General features: G+C 41.2%; 1 protein-coding gene across 1 annotated transcript in view; it reads right to left on the reverse strand.

Annotated features, from left to right (window-relative positions):
* Positions 1-3,335: 3,335 nt before the first annotated feature.
* The window catches only part of col13a1 (collagen, type XIII, alpha 1), a 55,865-nt gene continuing 39,626 nt past the window's right edge, over positions 3,336-19,574 (reverse strand). Inside the window, exons 29-40 of the mRNA XM_069658950.1 lie at positions 18,306-18,377; positions 18,096-18,143; positions 17,927-17,977; positions 17,052-17,078; positions 16,832-16,918; positions 15,596-15,631; positions 14,248-14,301; positions 14,048-14,101; positions 12,953-12,988; positions 8,737-8,823; positions 5,320-5,358; positions 3,336-5,181 (exon numbers count right to left, since the gene is read on the reverse strand). Of these exons, the coding sequence (XP_069515051.1) occupies positions 5,179-5,181; positions 5,320-5,358; positions 8,737-8,823; positions 12,953-12,988; positions 14,048-14,101; positions 14,248-14,301; positions 15,596-15,631; positions 16,832-16,918; positions 17,052-17,078; positions 17,927-17,977; positions 18,096-18,143; positions 18,306-18,377 (594 nt within the window). The 3' untranslated portion in view covers positions 3,336-5,178. The remainder of the gene's footprint in view (positions 5,182-5,319; positions 5,359-8,736; positions 8,824-12,952; positions 12,989-14,047; positions 14,102-14,247; positions 14,302-15,595; positions 15,632-16,831; positions 16,919-17,051; positions 17,079-17,926; positions 17,978-18,095; positions 18,144-18,305; positions 18,378-19,574) is intronic.

Genomic DNA, 19,574 nt, shown 5'->3' on the forward strand with positions numbered 1-19,574 from the left:
CACCATGGATGCTCTACACAAGCAGTATGGACAACTACTCCAACTCACCCTTGCAAGAATAGCAAAGCTCATGGATGGACCAAACATTCACAGTGGTGATGATAAAGCATTTCTGATGTTTGCTCTGCGATTGTGCTCATTGGTTGGCATGTTAGAGCAATCGGGCAGGGAAGGGAGTGTTGGGTTGCAATTTGGGTCACATGTCTCTTGACTGATTGGTAAGCTCTCACATAACCTAAGAAGCAGTTTCAGGAGAAGAGTGCATCCATTGAAGGTACCTATCCCTACACTACTTGACCTTTGCGACTGGTTGGCGTTCGAGATGCAAGCCCATGAGGATACCACCACGTTTGCTACAGCCAGGAAGGATGACACAATGAAAAGGGAGCAGTGGAAGGACAAGGGCAGCCAGTCAAGATGACATCTCTATATCTTGGGGCAGAGCAGTCCAAGGACATTAGGAGAGCTTAAGCATCATTACCATCCAGCAATGCCATATTTAAGGAAAAGGCAAGACCTTACAGTTCTCACTGTGACAACACCAACCATTTCCTGAATGGTTGTGTGAACTTCCAACAGCTCACCAGAGACCAGAAAGGAAGCTGGATAAAGAGCAACAACCGCTCTGTGGCCGAAGCCATCAGGCAGCAAAATGTAATCTGAAGGCGACCTGCAAGATGTGTGGCCATAGGCACCTCCTCATCTTACATGAGCTGAATGACAAGTTGCCGAAGATAGACAAGCTGTCTGAGAAACCAAATCCACCAGACCAATTGAGTCATGGTGAACTCTACACTCTATGGAAGGATGTCTGGACAGTTCATGAGGCTACGGTGTCCTTTGCCATCTCCCCGATGTCTCAGCCTACAAAGGTATACTGGTTTGAGGGAGCCTTCATGGCCAAGCCACTGGATGTAGCGGAGTACACGCAGCCCATCAGTACTCTTCAACTGATGTATAATCACCTACAAGGTCTCCCATTGCAGAAAATTGACACAGCGTGTCCTGTTTCGCTGATTGGATCAGACTTCCCTCATCTGATCACGCCGACAGAGTCTGTCTACCTAGGACCACCTGAGGCTAAGATGGTGAGAGTTTACATCAATGGAGTATCCCATTATGCCACTCCCCTCCTGCGAGTCAAGAACATGACCCACTTACTAGCCCCTAAGAAAACGACTCTGCCACTGCTCAGAAGCACAGAGAAACAGTTAACAAAGGATCTCACTCGCATGGCAGCGTATCCTCCTCCTACCAGGACCTATGCGCCTATGCACCGCTACAAAGTATTCGTGGGCACCAGAGTGTCCGAAATCCAGGAGTTGACAAACCCTGAGGACTGGTCCTACGTGGATGCGAATAGTAACCCTGCCCTGCCGATGCCGGCAAGACTCTGGTGGAGATGGCAAATCCAAGAAGAAGGGTGCATGGTCCACAAATCCTTTGGCTACCACCTTCAGAGTGGCCAGTGAGGCCCACCGATTTTCCTGCAGATAAGGAAGAGTAGATCAAGCGATCTACCTTCAGTGGTTTTACTGTCCAGTTTTAAAACATTGCTTTACCTGATGTAGGTCAATACCAGACATTGAGTAAACTCCTGGATGCAACTGCTACATCTCTTAATGGGGTGGCTGGGTCCACTGATAACCCTACAACTGTTGACTATCGACAGGCCGAAATGGTTATGCTTCATCAGGCTCTGCAGGATAGCTTCGCCACTGAGATCACCCAATTGAAGTCAGGCCAACAGATACACATCAGCAGTCGCCTGTGCACCTGCTCCACAATATCACTCTCACCTTCTCAAACAGGATACCATCCACCCTATAGTCCTTGACTCATGCCATTCAATCACCCAGTTGATCATCCAGGACTTTGATGAGCATCTACACCATCCAAGCCCAGAGATTGTGTTTGTCGAAGTGAGGCGCACATACTGGATTTTAAGTGGAAGAGAGGCTATTCATTGTCACTTTGTGAATGTGCCAATTGCAAGCGATGAAGAGGAAAATCTGATGTCCCAAGGATGGTGGACCTGCCTCCATCTTGTACTACTACACTGGAGTGGATTGTTTTGGATCGTACGTCATCAAGGTCACCGGATGGAATGAGAAGAGATTGGGTATCATGTTTAAATGCATGACCACTCAGGCAGTGCATGTGGATCTGCTAACTAACATCAATACTGACTCATTCCTGATGGGGCTGAGGCGCTTCATCCCTCGCTGAGGAACCTCTGCAACCTGAGCTCCAGGACCAGTTGGCCAGCCAACAGATTTGCTTTGAGTTTAACCCCCTGAGTTCGACCCACTTTGGAGGATGCTGGGAAAGGGAGATCAAGTCCCTCCAGTCAGCCCTTAATGTCACTCTGGGAGCTCAAGTCATTGCAGAGGAAGTCCTTTGGACTGTACTCGTGGAGGTGGAAGGGATACTTAACTCAAAACCTCTTGGGTACATCTTATCAGAGTCTGACCTCATATGCAGAAGGAGCTGGTGACAGTCAAGTATTGGCTAATCACTTCTGGAAGCACTTTGTCCGGTTTTACCAACCGGACTCCAGGCCCGCCAGAAGTGAGGCTGAAAACTTGCTAGTTGGAACCATCGTCATGATAGTCGACCCTCAGCTACCTCGAGCCCAGTGGCTGGTTGGACAAATCACTCTCGTCCCCCGGGTCTGATGCTAGGACCTGAACCACTAGGTGAAGGTGAATGACCGTCTGCTCTCCTAGACTGAATCTGTAGGGTTCTACTCTACACCCACAAAGGCTTCCCCCTCAATCCCTCTTATAGCCTTTCTATATACACATTTCCAAAGGAAAAGGAAATTTCCAAAGGAAATTTGGGGGAAGCTATGGAAAAGGCCCCCTGTCCAACCCCTATTGATAGAGCTTGGTAGAGCCCGTATTTCCCCTATGCTGATTGCCCCGTTCATCTGCCAATCAAGCACCCTACTCGCCCTGATGACCAATCACATCTCTACATTTTTGGGACTAATAGTCTTTCCAACTCTCTCCACTCGATGCCTGAAGAGTGAAGACCGGAGATCGTCAGAGAACTAGAGAAAACTTGACTACAGTATAAAACCACATTTACATAACAACAAGTGGAGTGGAGTAAGTTTACTGGTGGTGGCAATTTCTCAGACTTAACATGATACAATCAATTTATATTTGTTTATTTGATTTCTAAAATGTAGTTTCTTGTATCAAAAGGGATTTAACAATTATTAATAATAGAAAAGGTGTATAATTCTGTAATTTGTTGTGCTCTCTAGCCTCCAAATACGAGTAGGTTTAAAACATGTATTATGAGAACAAAACCAAAATCTTCAGAAATGTATATTTATTAATGATTGTCACTTTGAACACAATCAACATTTTGAACATTTCAGAACATACCTGTACATAAGTATTTATGATCAGTATGACAGCAAAATGAAGGCCAGCTAGTGACTAAGGCATGAGTTATTGTGAGGTACTGTGCAGCGACACGATGAATATTTTATTGCTGGCAGGGATCCAACAACAATCTCTCATGGCAACATCAAATCCAGGCGAGCAAAACACAAACAAAGCTTTGTCACAGAGCAGCAGCATAATGGACGAAGCTCCACTCCAACCAGTCCGTCCATTTCTTCAACACTGAGGCACTCGGTAGAGTTAATGAGGTTAGCTTAATGAGCACAGCAACTCCATAAAAATGCTTGTAGACTAAATATTTTATAGTTCTGGATTAAAAAATCTCCACTGTCCAGGCAGCTTAAATCTTTCTTCATAAAATGGACGAGACAATTTGACGATTGCAGCAGCATGCCTTAAGGGTGAGCAGCAATATTTCCATTCAACAATATGAGCTGTATACTGTGCCACAGATTAGAAGACAGACAAACAATCTACAAACACTACAGTTAATACACAGAGCCTGACAGCCATTAAGCAGGAAGTGGCTGCCTGTAAAATTTGGCATCAATATTTACAAAGAACTGAAACCAGAAGCTACAACATACAAGAAGCTAAAACATAGTGCTGTTGCTTTCCTGCCGTACAACTAAACATTTGGTTTTCAGGATCTTTCATGCCTGAACTTTAAAGCTTCAAATGGTTAAGAGATCTTGGTTGACGCTCTCCTCCAGGACAAAAGTGTTGGGTTTTAAGGATTAAATGTTTCCTCATGAACAATGAAAAATCAGACCTTAAAAACTGAATTTAAAAAACAATACTAATTGGGGCGCAGGTTTAGCTCAGTGGGTAGAGCTGGTGCCCCACATACAGAGGCGACAGTCCTCAACACAGCGGCCGCAGGTTTGACTCCCGCCCTCGGCCCTTTGCTGAATGTCACCCCCTACTCTCTTCTCCCCATACAATCTTTCTTTCTTCTGCTGTCCTATGTAATAAAGGCAAAATGGCCAAAAAAGAGAAATCTAAGGAATACCAATTAAAACCTGATATTACCTGTGTAGCATAAAATGTCAGTTTGTTCTGAGGATTGCACAAGCTCATCGATCATCCTCAGACAGTTTCTTCCTCTGTGGAGCATAACATGCTCATCAAAATTCAATCTGTTTATTAGCATATTTCTGCAGCATTAATTGGCAAAAATAAAATAAAATAAAAATCTCTCACTCTGGTCAGCCTTTAATCTGATCTTTTAGGTCTGCTCTGTTTGCCATGATCACATGACCAAAAATCCAAAGTAAAGACTTTACATAGCTTTCTGTCACCATGTGAACATTAAGTATAATTGAAACTAGTGTATGTGCAGTGCTTGTCCATGTCTAATTTGTAACACTTTATCCCAAAGAGAAGAGTTCAACCAAGACATTCCAAATGTTAACACATAATCTTTCCAGCCCCACAACTCAGTGCAGCATGGTCAATTACACAAGAACACAACAACATATTACAATAAGTTAATAGCCATTATCCACTTCACATTATGCACAAATATCATGCATATGTAGCCACATTATAATTTTTACTTATCTGATCATATTAAAATAATGCATAGATATAAAAATCCAATACATAAACACTATCATACGTATTAAAATAAACAATCTGTACAAACATTTTGCCATACATTTTTGAGAGTTTTTCATTTTTTTTCCACATATAACAGAGGTGAAGTAAAAAAATAAATATCCTATGTACAATCACACAAGCCATTCCAAAGTTATCGTCACTGCAAGGATAAAGCAAAAAGGCAAAATATTAAATGTTAGTTCAAACAAAATAATTCATGGTGACGTTAGCGTACAATCTGTGAGCTGCTGACAGCGGTGAGCAACAACACAACACGGGTTCAAACTCTCAAACTTACTTTATTCCAACATCCTGGTACAGGTAAGCCGTCGTCTCCCTGGAAGAAGAAAAACAAGATGTTTTGTGAAAAATGCTGTATGCTGCAGGTTTGAACAAAACTATCAGGCAAGTGTGAATCAACTAGATATGCAAAAGCAATTTACAATGACTTGGATGGATGTAGCCATTCAGGGTTCTGGAAGTAAAAATCCTGTACAATTTATTTGTTTTTTTTAATACTCAATATTATATTAGTTGGTTTGAATTTATATATATAACATCACTTACAGAAACTAAATGTTACTAAAAACAAGATGCTTTTTGTGAATGAATAGTGCAACAGGTCAAGCAGCTAAATCAACGTCTAAGCTGAGAGATATTTAGGGTTTGGTTTGGCTATTTTGAGAAACATTTCTAGCCCTGTGATTGACTGGCAATCAGTCCATGGTGTACCCCGCCTCTCACCCAATGACAGGTTGGATAGGCTCCATTCCCCTGCGACCCTGACCAGGATAAGTGGTATAGATAATGGATGGATGGATGGATGGATGGTTGACCTTTCTGCCAATCAGGAGTTACAGTCTGTGATTTGTTTGTTGAATAAGAGGTTGTATTGTTGAGCAATATGTAAATGTAACGCCTTCCATCATATCTCCCTTTTGAAAGGTTTACCTTTACAATAGATGTAATCCAACTTTGTTGTGAAAAATGTGAATCCACAAATAGTTTTTTATTAGTGTTATCGATGCCAGAATTGACACTGTGAGCATGCTCTGCTCATTGATAAAACTAATTGTAAAAACTGCATAGCACATTCATAGCACATAGTCATTAGTTCTGTTCACTTTCAAGAGTTTTGTTCACCATTGGAGTCGTGTTTTAAAATCAATTACAAAGACTTCTAAATTCGAGCGACTAACTGGCCTCATAAACATTGCCACAATCATGAGTATTGTAATATTTACAGCCATTTGCCATAAGAAATGACAGAATTTAAACTTGATTATCAATTCATCCAGGATTGTACCATGTTCTTATGTTATAGAACAAGTAAGATATTGTAAAAAACAGTTGGAAGTCGTTAAACTTCCAGAACCAGCTGATGTCCCAAATCTGCTCCATGCCGTATTTTAAAAATTCTGAATTTCAGTGAGAACATGCCCAAAAAGATTAGCAGTCTCTGTATTTAGAGAAGAACATATTTTCATTCATTTCAACAATCTTGCCGAAGTTTCATGCTTAAAGTTACATACATATTTTGCCAAAACTGTAAGATAAAACATTGCCCATGAAGAAGAAATCCAAAAATGAAAGTGTACTACACAATCAAAACTTTAACAATACCTGATTTAAGAACCATGACAAATCTGGAATGGACATGGTACTTACCAACACTAAATCTAACCACTTGCAAAGCTAGACTACATCTCACTTGTTGTTATTAATTTGGAAAATTCCAAGAAATTGACATTGGACCAAGAAGCAGCTTAGGGCTGGTGTTTTGAAAATTAAGTTACAGCAGTAACTGAAATGTGCCTTGAGTAGGGTCCATATTTATCTCTAGCCGCTCATTGCCAAAGCAAGCAGAGGACAGTGGAAACAAACAAACAAAAAGAATCATGCAGCGACGATGATATCCATGCTAATACTGGGACTTGCTTTGACCAGATACATGAATAGAGTTCCTATTGCCATTCATCCCATGTGGTATTTTGACCCCTTGAAGATGAAAATTGGTGCTCCATGCAAAAGATGGCTTAGTAAACAAGAGATTATGAATAAAGACTCGTATTCTTACAAACCAAACAATTTACATTTTAGATTATTTCTGTAATTAGTGGTATTAGACTCCATCATAGATCTATATGTGGACTTAACTTTGAAAGTTTTAGTAGTTGTAATGAAAAAGGTTGAATTAAACAAGAATTAGTTTTCAGAGGGAAAGACTTGTATAAGTTACTTCTAAGTGAGGTCAGTTTGAGAAGTTCTGGTCTTATTACTGGTTGAGTCAGCTACAGTAGTGATAGTAAGTTTTACTTCCATGCAAACATGCATGTTTTTGTTAATGCCAAGTAAGTTGTAAGTGTCCATTGTCAGGCATGTAGTTAAGGATAGCTTGAGGCATGCTGGGAAAAATGAAGGGAAAGAAAGAGCACCATACCACAGGGCAAGGGGCATCCAGCCCATCAAGGCCTGGCAAGCCTGGTTCACCTTTTTCCCCTTTAAAGCCTCGGAAACCCTGTTCATGAAATCAACCATTTAAAAAACAGGTTGCAGCTCGCGTGGAGCCGAGGAGTTCTTGTCCTCCTCTGCTGGACAGCAGGAGGTTCTCCACTTCCGTCCACTGGGGGACTTCAGGCAGGTTTCCTAGACATGCAGGCGACCTGGGACGGACAGGAACTGGGCCAACTGAGTTAAGTTAAAAGTTACACAAAGCTTTCAGGTGTTGATTTGAAATTATTTCTTTGATAACAAAGCAGAGGTTGGATCTGTACAGGTATGGATTTTATCTGGAGCTCTGCTACCAATCTGAACCCGAGGACTCTCAGATCTAAAGTTTTCGGTTTCGGATCAGGCTTGGGCCAGTTTTGGGTTAGGAGCAAGGTTGGGACATTGCTTCTTTGGGTCAAAAGGAACCAGCTGGGATTGTCCATCCAGAACTTCCTTTCAGAGGACAGGAGACTTTATGGAGGACCAATAACACGCTAGAATTACATAGGTGGCCTGGGAACATTTTGGAATCTCAGGATTGGACAATTTCAAGTATTATCAACTTTTTCCTTCTGCTCAGCACCCAGTGCCCAATGGGTAGAAGGTACGTAGACAATGATTGGCATTATCAATGGATGAACTAAGCTATAAGTTTTCAGGTCTGGTGTAGGTCCTACATTTGGAAGAGTCCATCGAATTTATTTGGGCTGGGTACTAAAGGCATGCTTTCAAGCAGGGTTTGGGTCAGTTTTTGGCCTGTGCAGATTGTCTCCAATTTGTTCATGGCAAAGGACTGCAAAAATGCAGGAAGGAGAAGGGTAATCGAGACAAAATAATTTGGTATCTGTCGAAACTCATCAGCAGTGGGTGCCTGGTTCCTGTCCGCCTGCTACCTGGAAAAAAGAAGTTCCTCAGGCAGAGTTGTGGTCTTTGGTCCATTCAAGTAATTTTTCACTTGTTCAACCTGTTTTCATCTGTTACTTCAACTGCTTCTTTGCGGTTTTGGATTTTTTTTTAGTTTAGGATCACGCCCATTCAATCAAATATGCTCTCATATCTCTGACAGGCTGCTGTGAACACTTGGACCAAACCCTTCCTGAGGTTGATTAGAACCACTTAATACCAGAGCCAAAAGGAAGCTGACTATCTTCTATCAGATTGTGTAGCTCTCTTAGATAGTGCTCCTTCCCTTTGCCTCTGGTTACACATCAGACTACTGACATACCAACGGACAGGGGGCATCTAATCCAGGTGCTCCTTGGTCTCCCTTATCCCCTTTGGCCCCCCTGTTGCCTTTCTTGCCCCTCTCTCCCTGCAAACAACAGCGTATTAAAAAGACAAACTTTAGTCCTCCTTATTAAGCCACACAAGAAGCAAATGTTTGTTTTTGTAGATTTCAAACTGTCAAATATACCGGTAGCCTATATAAGAAATACGTTATTAGACCTACTTATGTGTTCGGTTTGCCTTTTGCTTTTTTCAAAAGACAATATGATTCTTAAATGTACATTTAGTGGAAAGGGAAGGTAAGTAGAGGGAGTTAGGGAGAAGAGATTAAATCCAGTGCTGTTGGTGAGCAGGTTTCTTGAACTATATATGGAGGACTACCTACAAGCTACAGTTCAATAACAGTCGGTTTTGGAAGACTTGTTAGCAAGAAGTGAGATAGCTTGGTGAAACTGACAGCTTCCCAAAAGTGAAGCCAAAACACTTCCTTAATCTCCATCGCCCCCTGCTGACTGGCTGCAGTATAGGTCATAAAGCCCGCCTCCTCCATTCTACCAGACGGGAAATGAGTCAAAGTATAAATTCAACATACAGGTCAAATAATTTTTTCTCAAACATGGCATGACATCTGTCATTACAGCTAGTTATTATCATGCTGATTAGTGTCCAGGTGTTCATTTTTTTTATTCAATTAGTTATTTAATGCTATAAAATGGGATCTGACGCCATGATTGACAGCCCTAAAAATGTGTCTCCAGCAGTGTTCTGTTTCGGTGTTAGCAGAGTAGTGGAGGGAAGACAAGAGAAAACGTAACTAAAACAATAACTACAATAATTAAACTATTCATAAAAAGGGATTGTTCGGATTTTTTGAAGTGGGGTTGTATATGGTACTTTACTATAGTAAGTGTACTATGTACAGTAGATAACTGGCCGGAGTTCCTACATGGAAGCTAAGCTAAGCACCGCTGACGACGGGGTCAGGAGTACCACGTACGTTAGTCACTTAAAAGAGTCCTACATATAAACAAAGATTTCAGTTTAAGTGTACGCTGTATTTAACTTTTTGTCACCGCTTCACATTGACGTCAGACAGCCCTTTCCCTCGGCACTATGTCTTACTCTGCACAACGGCACTGTATACCTACGCATGCAACGCACGGTATCGGATCAGCTGCTCGGGTCAGCGGTTTGTAGAAGAGACAACAATAAAAGAAAATACAATATTATGGAAACGACGAAGTGCCGTTCAAGGTGGGGAGTAGAGGACATTGTTTTCCTATACCTGTCGTGACGTGTATTTTGTCGTATGTCAGCTGTTCGGGTCAGCTAGCACAGACTGAAATCAAACTTTGTTATTGTTTTCACTTGTTTTTTTCCGGACTGTAACCTAACCTAACCAAGTAGTTTTGGTGCCTTTAAACTTACTAAACCTGAACCATAGTGGCAGTTGGTCAAACTGATTGGGACATCAAATGATGCTGAATGCTAAATTTAAAAGGCAATGACAAATGAATAAAATATTTTCGTACTCCAATGGGAGGTGACTTGGTGTCACTTGGGGCTGAGGCCCGAGAGTTTAACAAAGACAATAATCTTAGGATGTAGAGTTTATTAAAGTCAGCTTATCAGACCTCTACTTGCTGTTTCCAGCATAATGTGCCCAAATCTGTTTGTGGAGTTACTCAACGGTTTGTGAACACCCCCTTTCGAAGCCTTGAGTTCTGCATTCTGGCTGCCGCCATCTTGGTTATTTGGAACCAGAAGTAACCGAATTTGAAAGATGGAGTAGATATGGATCACTACTCACATATCCTGGTTGGCTGGTCACCGTGTTAGCGGCTTATCAATCATAGGTAGCCACGCCCTAAAGCATACCCTGCTGTATCATCTATTTTACTCTCAATGGGACCATAAGTCATGAAATGAACATCATGCTGTAGTGAATACTTGAAGACAAGAGGTTTATTACAGAGACTTTACTGAGTTAGACATAGGTCATTTTGCCATCTGGTTTCGCATCATCAGACTCGATTTTGCAACCAGTTGAGTCTTCCCCCTGCTGGCCATTAGAAAGAATGCAGGTTAAGGCACTTCTGCATTGGCTTCACTTTTGAAACCGGAAATCAAGTTGCATTGTAGGTAATGTAGGCACCAGGTTTGAGCAGGGAAGAGCAACACATGAAGTAAAAAGACAACACCTCTCGTCAGCATTAATCCTTTTTGCTTTGAACCGTCTGTCATGAGTGTTAAAGGAGTGCAATGCTAAATTGGTGTAGCGCACTTTTCAGTTTGAAGTAGAGCAGATACAAACGGGTAAAACTGAACCATAGCTTCATCACTATATTAACAGAAGACCTGCTCACCAAGATAAAAGGCTGTAAGCGATAATAAACATTATTTTTAGGGACTGCAGTAACAGGAACAATAATATGCTGCCTTCCTGCAGTGTTCTCCCATGACTGCTTTAGCATCACCGACTAAACTGCGTCTGTTTTCATTTATTTTCTTCTGGTTATCTCCTGTCTTGAATGACTTAAATGCTTTTGACTTGAACACAAAGCCCCCTGTGAGTGCTGCTAACAGAAGAGGCTCAGAGTCAGAAAAACGATTAACACAGTCAGCGCTATAGCTAATAAATAAGGCAAATAATTATTGACACCTGACTCTAACAAACCAAACTCTCATAGGAATGATTCACTCTGAAGTGAGCACAATGCTAGATGCTCTACAATCTCAATATAACGTACATTTTTACAGTTATGGGAGAGCACTGCGTAAAAACTTGGGCATGAATAAGGAGTCAGGGGTTGGAGGGAGTGCATGAAGGCTTGCAAGAATGAGGTTCTGTTAAATAGGAAGGTAGTAGCAGGTGAATAAGGTGAATTAGAAAGGAGGTGTAAGAGGAGGAAGATTAACCCAGGACTACATTAGAATGCAGGAGGAAGAGGAGGAGCAGGAGGCCAAAGTTTGTGAGAGGGAGAGAGGGCAACCCCGGCAATAAAAAGAGCCACAGGTCACAGAGCAAGGTGGAGGGAGGTAAAAGGGGATAGGAAGACCTGCGGAAACAAAGGAACAAAGGAACAAAGAGTAAAAAAACACCAACACTATCCCATAGCTTTGTCTTCAGCACCTTTAACTGGACAGCCACATTCAGGTCTGCTTATCACAGCTGTATTGATTTGGTTTCTGTGGCTGTAAATATATCTTCTTTTGACTAGAAGCCAGTTGAAAGTGCTGAGAGAGCTTATGAAATGTGAAGACTGAAAAGATGGGAGTGGAAATATTACAGGAGGCACAGGTTAATGGGAGGGAAACATTCTCTTAGAGGAAGGGTGTGTGGACATTACAAACAGAGTGTCTGATACACTTTAACCTTTAACACAGTATCGTTTTGCAGGGCTGTTTTGATACTCAGGCCAATTAATGAATTCATACTTTTTTTTTTCTTATTTCAGAGAGAGCAGAAGTCAGGACGTGGAAAATATATCTGGCTTTTTGCTAACTCCTTCCTGTCTGCTGGGCGGGTCGTGTAAAGTGTTTTTTTCAGTAAAAAAAAAAGCTCCTACTTTTGCCAGAAAGAAAGCTATAAGAGCGGAGAAAGTGGGCCAAGACATTAAAGTTGAGACTGTAAACAACAACAAGCTGAAAGATAAAAATGTTCTATGGAAGGTGGAGATACTGTTTTTATCCATTTCCAAACTGAATCATCATTATATGTTACAGAATAGACAATGAATCAAAAGACAAATGGATGTCTCCAAGGTCACTTATGAACATTAGCATCTTATTACTTTTATAAAAATGCATCTGTGACCCGAAGATTCAAAACAAAGCCTATGCAAAACAAAGACACCTCGATGTGAATTATTCAGGATTATTAAGAAGAAATCAAAGCAAACTATGTGACTCATCTGGCCCTCTTTTAATGTCCGATATCAAAGAGAACATCCCATTTATTAATATTCAGCTCTTTAATTCTCGTCTCCTCCTTGAGAGTCTTTGAAGTGGTCACAAGTCTGCTCAGGTGACCTGTTAAGGCCCCACAAAGAGGTTGAATAAGGATGCGGAGGTGGCGAATTTAATGAGCATAGACGTGACCTTGTCTGATGTGTGTATTCATATTAAATCTAACGTGTCGTGTAGCCAGAAACGTTTTCTTTCTTTTCTTCTGTTCTCTTAATAACTGGAAAACATTACAGGTGGCAGCTTACCCGGTTCCCTTTGAATCCTTGTGGTCCTACTAAACCCTGTAAAAAGAAAGAAGAAGTAAAATTAGTGGACGTGAACATTTGTCCAACTTTAATCAGACAAACATTTTGAGGAATATGCTGTTTTGTTTGTATGCATTTTGGGCCGTGGTGACTTAGCACTGTGAAAAAAAAGGCAGTTTTGCCTGAATAACAACATATTCAACAACCTTTATGTGGATGACTTTGTGATGTGAGTAAAATAAAGTTTAACTTGATTTGTGTCTCCTGAACATGGGGCCGCTGGTGAGGTATCCCTTATTGTTGTATATATATTTCGTAACAGGGCTGCATGGTGGTGCAGCGGTTAGCACCGTCGCCTCACATCTAGAAGGCTTTAAATCCCTGTTCGGACGAAGTGGGCCTTTCTGTGTGCACTTTGCAAATTCTCCCCGTGCCTGCATCCCACAGTCTAAAGATATGCTTGTTAACAGGTGACTCTAGATTGCCTGTAATTGTGAAAGTGAGCCAGTCAGCCCTGCGAGTGTACCCTGCCTCTCGCCCAATGACAGCTGGGATAGGCTGCAGGATAAGCGGTACACTGTAGATAATGGATGGATGGATGTTTGTGCAAGAGCCTCTCATGGTTGCGTTGCTTAACTTTTGCAGTAATTCTAAACATGCTTTTGGTCCACTAAAGTTAGACACAATGACAGATGAATTAACCCCAGCTTTGTTTATCTTGACTGCCATCTTGTCTGTACGGCAACTGGGAGGGACAATTGAGTGAGTTAACACGTTTTGTAATCGTCTTTGTAGTTGCAGAGAAATAAAGGCATTACCTGCACTGTCTGATTAAACCAGTGCTGACTTTACTGAATTTATGCAATTTTGGGTTAGGGTTAGAAACCAACAATGTCGTATCTGTTAGACGCCCTAGTTTTGCAATAATTTAATGACAGAATTCTGGCCTCTCTTATGAGTATTATTATCAGCCTGTCATCATGCCAAACTGAATTCCGGTTTATATGCTATAAATAGCTTATATGGCCATACACAGTCTGGTTTTATTGATGTTCCCAGTCGTAAGGAATATCTAACGTGGACTGCAAGACTTACTGGGATGCCTTGAGGCCCAGTTGGTCCTGGTAGTCCTGCGTCTCCTTTTTCACCCTGCAGTGATGAGACAACATGTGAATGGTATAGTCTCTAAAGCTTTATGTAAATGTGTTTGTGTATTTTCATTATTGGAATACAAATTGGAGACACACACACACAAACACACACACACACACACACACACACACAACCATACTTACTCTCTCTCCCTTTGGTCCTGCTGGCCCTGAAACACCTGCTGGTCCTATTAGACCCTTTACAGAACAGAGACAGTAAACAGCTGTTAGCTGACACAAACAGAGAATAGTACTATTCAACACTTCATCATGAAATACCTAAAATCAGTAAATCAACAAGCTTTCTGGTGGACATGAATAGATGCAACAAAAAGTCATTTTTATTGATTGAATGACAAACTTTCAGTTTAATTTTCTGTTTCAACATCTGTCACTGACACACCAAGCTTGTTGACCTACTGTCCAAACCGTTAAAAAGGAGGGAAAGAGAATAAGATGTCATAAACAGCTGCAGATCTCTGTCTGATTAGCAGTCAGGCTTGGAGAGGATGACCTTGCATCTCAGGCATATTCAGTATGTATTGTGCTGTATGAATAACAGATGTCCAGATGCACTGTATGACATGTCAACATGCAGCGTGGGCACCTCTGCATGCTGCTTTAGGATAGATTTTAGCAAAGGCTACTTCACAGCCCGCTGCTGGTACACGATCATGAGGCAGGAGACTGTTGAGGCAGGATTGAGGACTGAGGATTTACACTGTTGTGGCATGGAATATAAGAAGCCGTAGACAACTTTGCACTTTAGTGAATTAGCCTGAAGTAATAACACTTACATGTACAAACCAAAGTTGCTTATATTTTGCATTGTGTACATGTCCAAGGCATTAACTGTTATTATTACGACAAAGTCACAATTTTGTTATTTTGAGTTTTTCTTAAAACAGAAATATTGTGTGCCGCTTTAGCACCGATGCTACAGCCCTCGATGTGGCGGCCCCAGGCTCAACTCTCACCCTTGGCCCCTCGCCACGTATAATCACCCACTCTCTTCCCCTGTTTCCGACACTATCCACTGTCCTCTCACTTACTAAAGGCATAAAAGGCCAAAAAAATGATCTTCGAAATGACCTTTTATTTATTTATTTATTTTTAAAAATTTTTTAGTACTACCATAAATATATATTTCCTACACATACAAGCTTAAATGGCTGTGGTCTTTACATGAGTCATTTAACCCTGGTGGCACAGGGGTGATAAACACTGCAGAGTTGCCACGTTTGCCATCAAAAGGAGGTTCTTCATGCCTGTGCCTCCTCAGAACCCAACCCTGAACAGTCCTGTCCTCACACAGCTAATTCAGGAGGAAAAAAAGAGACAGGACGAGCATGGGAAGCAGAAAAGCAAGCGGACATGACAAGCAGACATGGCAGACATCAAGCAAGCTGTAGCAAGGGGGGGTGGAGGAGGAGGAGGAGGAGAAAGAGGAGGAGAAGGGTGAGGGGACCGGAACAGGACTTGCACCACTCACCACAGGACCCGGTCTGCCGTCTAACCCATGAGCCCCCTGTATAGCGTTGTACATAGTTAGAGAGCAGAGATGATGGGGGAGATGGTGGGAGGAAGGTGGGGGAGGGGTGGAGGGGGTGGGTGGGGGAGTGAGTGAAGCTGTGACTCAAGTGACATATAAAACATATTCAGATGATGACAAATGAAGGGTGATGGAAGTGGCGGAGGGAGAGTTAAAGTAAGTGACAGTAATTGTGAGTAACTCCTTCTACTGGTCATAGCGTTTGGGGCCATGTTGTTGCTCACAGTCTTTGCCATTATATAGTATTATATTTATAGATGTAGGAATACTATACATACTGAACCAGCTGCGACGGGTGGAAGTAAAAGAAAACAATGTAGAATTGGCGGGATGGCCTAAAAATACTTAAGTTCAGTTAGTTCCAATCAATTCATCTTACTGGACAAGAGGCTTTGATAAGTGCTGATACAGAGTATAAAAATGTCCCAGTTGGGAATATAATATGAAAATTGATGTAGTTGGTGTCTTGCAACAACCAAAGGCTATTTTAAATTGGATGTATAGTCTCTGTCCTTGCCTAAATTGCAAACTAGCTACAAAACTATGCTACAAACACAAAGGGATGAGGCATCGGAATGAGTTCTCTTTTACACCTTATATTTAATTGAGTTGTGTTTACTCTTTCCACTGGTGGTCAGCTGGTTAGTATGTACTTCTTCAGTCTTGTCCAAAATGAAATATAACTGTATTATAGTTCTAATACAATGTAGCATTCAACATGATCCATAGTTCGACATAAAAAGACTGTCATTCAAGATGCAACACGTATCTCTATCCAGTAGCTTTGGAGTGGCTATACCAAGTTTGCCATACCTTGGTCCTTTGATAGATTTCAAAGCCCAAGGGACAAATGTATGGCCAGAAAAGCATGGTTTTTACCTTATATTGATAATAAATAATAAATTGATAATGATTTTAAATGTGAGAGTAATTTTAATACGATAAAGACGACATAAATGCATCATCTTTGACATGAAAAATCAGTCAGCAACGAAGGCCTAAACTGAGGTTAAAGCAATGTGTTTTTTTCAGCAAATGCGGTTTAATGCTAATAATTCTGTGGAGGCTGTGATAGAAATAAATAGAAGTAATGAGATTGGGTAAAAGAGATGGACAAAAGATAGCAGTCAAAGAATTCTAAAGTCGGGGAATAGACAGGAAGTCCGGTGTACTTACAGGGAGTCCAAGATGGCCTCTATCTCCTTTGTCACCCTTCAGACCTGTTGCTCCCTTCTCTCCTCTGATGCCTATGCCTGGTTCTCCCTGAGTCAGGTTAAAATAGAACCACATTTTTACATATTCTCATATATAGAATGGCTATGACTGAGTAAAATATACATAGGGGCAAATTAAATATAACAAGTGGTGGTTTGATATTATTCTAAAACATTCTTACCTTAGGCCCTGAAGGTCCTTGAGATCCCTGCAGGAAACAAAAACAGTGGGACATTACTGACACAATCCATCTGGAATCCATATTGTTGCCCGGAAACACCTCCAGTGTGTATGAGTAGCAGCAAGGGTTACATAGTACAAATACAATATTGGCATGTTTAGCAACTTGTATTAGAGGGCTTCAGTTAATGAGCAATTTATTATTTATAATGTGTTTTATTTATTTTGATTACATCTTTGTTTTCTACAAACAGAGATGACTGCTAATTGTTGAAAACCCTTTAAACACTTTGTGGTAGTATGTGGTGTAAGGTATATATAATTATAATATAAAATACAAAATGTCATTATACGCAGACGATGGTACTCTATTCGTGTCGAATGACAAGTATGATCTAGGATTAATTAAAGGGGGGGTGGTATTGTGCAAATTTCAAGCTTCATATTTCACTCTGTGATACCAGTGGAGTAGCTTAGCATAATTTACAGTTAAAAAAATGCATCATTTTTCTCACAATGGTGCTCTGTGCAGGCCCTCATATAGCCTCTGCCTGAAACAACTCAGTCAGCTCTGTTCCTTTAATAAACCCCACCTCTACAAGCCCACTTTCTCTTGATTGCCCTGGTGAGGCTGCACTTTGTGACGTCACAAAGTGCAGCGTGTAGAAAAAACTGTGTGAAACCTGGCGTTCACAGCAGCCTGCAGACTGAGTTGAGAAGACTGGGGATTACTCCAACATACTTTTACATAACTTTTACATTCTCATTGCACACAATGATACATCAGTTTCTACATTAATGGCCTCTTTGGGGCTCAAAGTTTCTAAGCCTGACCTGATCTTGACATTCTGTTGTTTGATGGAATATTTGACTTACTGCTGGGCCAACTGGTCCTGGAGGTCCCTGAGGCCCTGGAGGACCATATATCTAAATAGACACACACAAACAAAAGCAACAATTCAATTTAAACATGTTGCTCATACAACATGCTGTTCTTTATTTCACTATAAAGAACAATAATCAGTCCGAGGGGTTTATGACTGACCCTTACCATCTCTGACCTTCCTCCTTCTCCAGGTGCACCTTTATGACCCTGTGACACAGATGGACACAAAGTTCACGGTATATATTTCCATCCGAAAAATGATTAAGTGAATATAAAATGAAACAACGCAACACTTTCACAGTGCACTGCATTCCAGTGCCCCCCCTTGCCAGGTCAGAGAGATGCAGCCTGAGGGGCACCATTGCGTACCATTGAACCAGGTAATCCAATAGAGCCAGGGGCCCCGTTAGCCCCCTTTTCACCAGTAGGGCCATCTAAACCCTACGGGACAAGGAAGGGGAGATAGACATCACAATAACGGCAGAGTGTTTCAATTTAGGGACTGATGCATTGATCTTCATGCCAATCAAAGAAAAAAGGATATTGGGAAAGTTTTATTTTTATCCAGTCTTAGTATTCATGATTTAATCTTTAAACCAATCAGCACCAGGCGCAGAATAGCTCCAATTATTGGTCTCTTTTTCTGTATTTGAAAGAAAAAATGAAACATGATTATATTTTTTGCTTTTGTGTCAGCAATGGCAAAAGGTTCCCAATGCTGTTAAGCAAAAGCCTTCACTTTTACCTGTACCATGTGGTTTCAAATTTTGTTTCTCCACTTTGATCTGTTTCCAAGGCCCATCCCATACGGCCCCACCATGCCCATTATGCCCATTTCATGTTTTACTTGTGTGGGTAACTGGTTTCTGGGGTTAAGTCCAAATGTGGAGGAGAGTACACCAACTGTATCCAAGCACCAGGCTATGCCCAGCCCCTCCCCTGCACAGCTGCTGCCTTGGACCAAGGTCCATTAATAGACCTCCATCACTGATGACTTGTTCTGTTAGACTCTATTAGACAAATAATAGGTGCTTGTACTTTACTACAGTATTTCTGTTTGCCCTACATAAAAAAATGTATTGTTCTACTTCTGAATGTAGAATGGATGGAGTATTTTTATATCGTTGTGTATGTACTTTTTAACTAGGTATCACACTTTAGTAATACATGATAAGACCATATGAGGTTGGCCTTTGAATACATTTCCAAATAAAACCGAGCATCAAACTGTCATTATAGAGCATTCACTTCACATTTTAAACATATGGTGCAAGTATGTACAAATGCTAATTTGTTTTGTCAGTTTTTTTCATTTCAAATACAAAAACCAATTACACAATTGTTGCCAACCACTGCTACCTAATGACGGTCCTTTTTCAACAGCTCAAGCTTCAATTTCTTCGCTCTATGGAGATGCTGCATTCAGGGACGCAATGCTGCCCATCCTATCTCATACACAAACAAGCGAAGTAAGATGTATAAGTCGATTTCTCTTTCAATAGTTAATAGTTAGCTGTCACACATACACAGTATTTACTAAAGGCTCTCCCAAGTAACACTGGGCTACAAATAACTTAAACTGGGGAACATTTGGGACCCACACCACACAGAATTAAAAGTTAAACTCAGTGTCAGTCC

Source organism: Semicossyphus pulcher, unplaced genomic scaffold, assembly GCF_022749685.1.
Source record: "Semicossyphus pulcher isolate SPU_LCO1_2020_fin unplaced genomic scaffold, fSemPul1.0.p SCAF_12, whole genome shotgun sequence".
NCBI classification, from domain to species: Eukaryota; Metazoa; Chordata; class Actinopteri; order Labriformes; family Labridae; genus Semicossyphus; species Semicossyphus pulcher.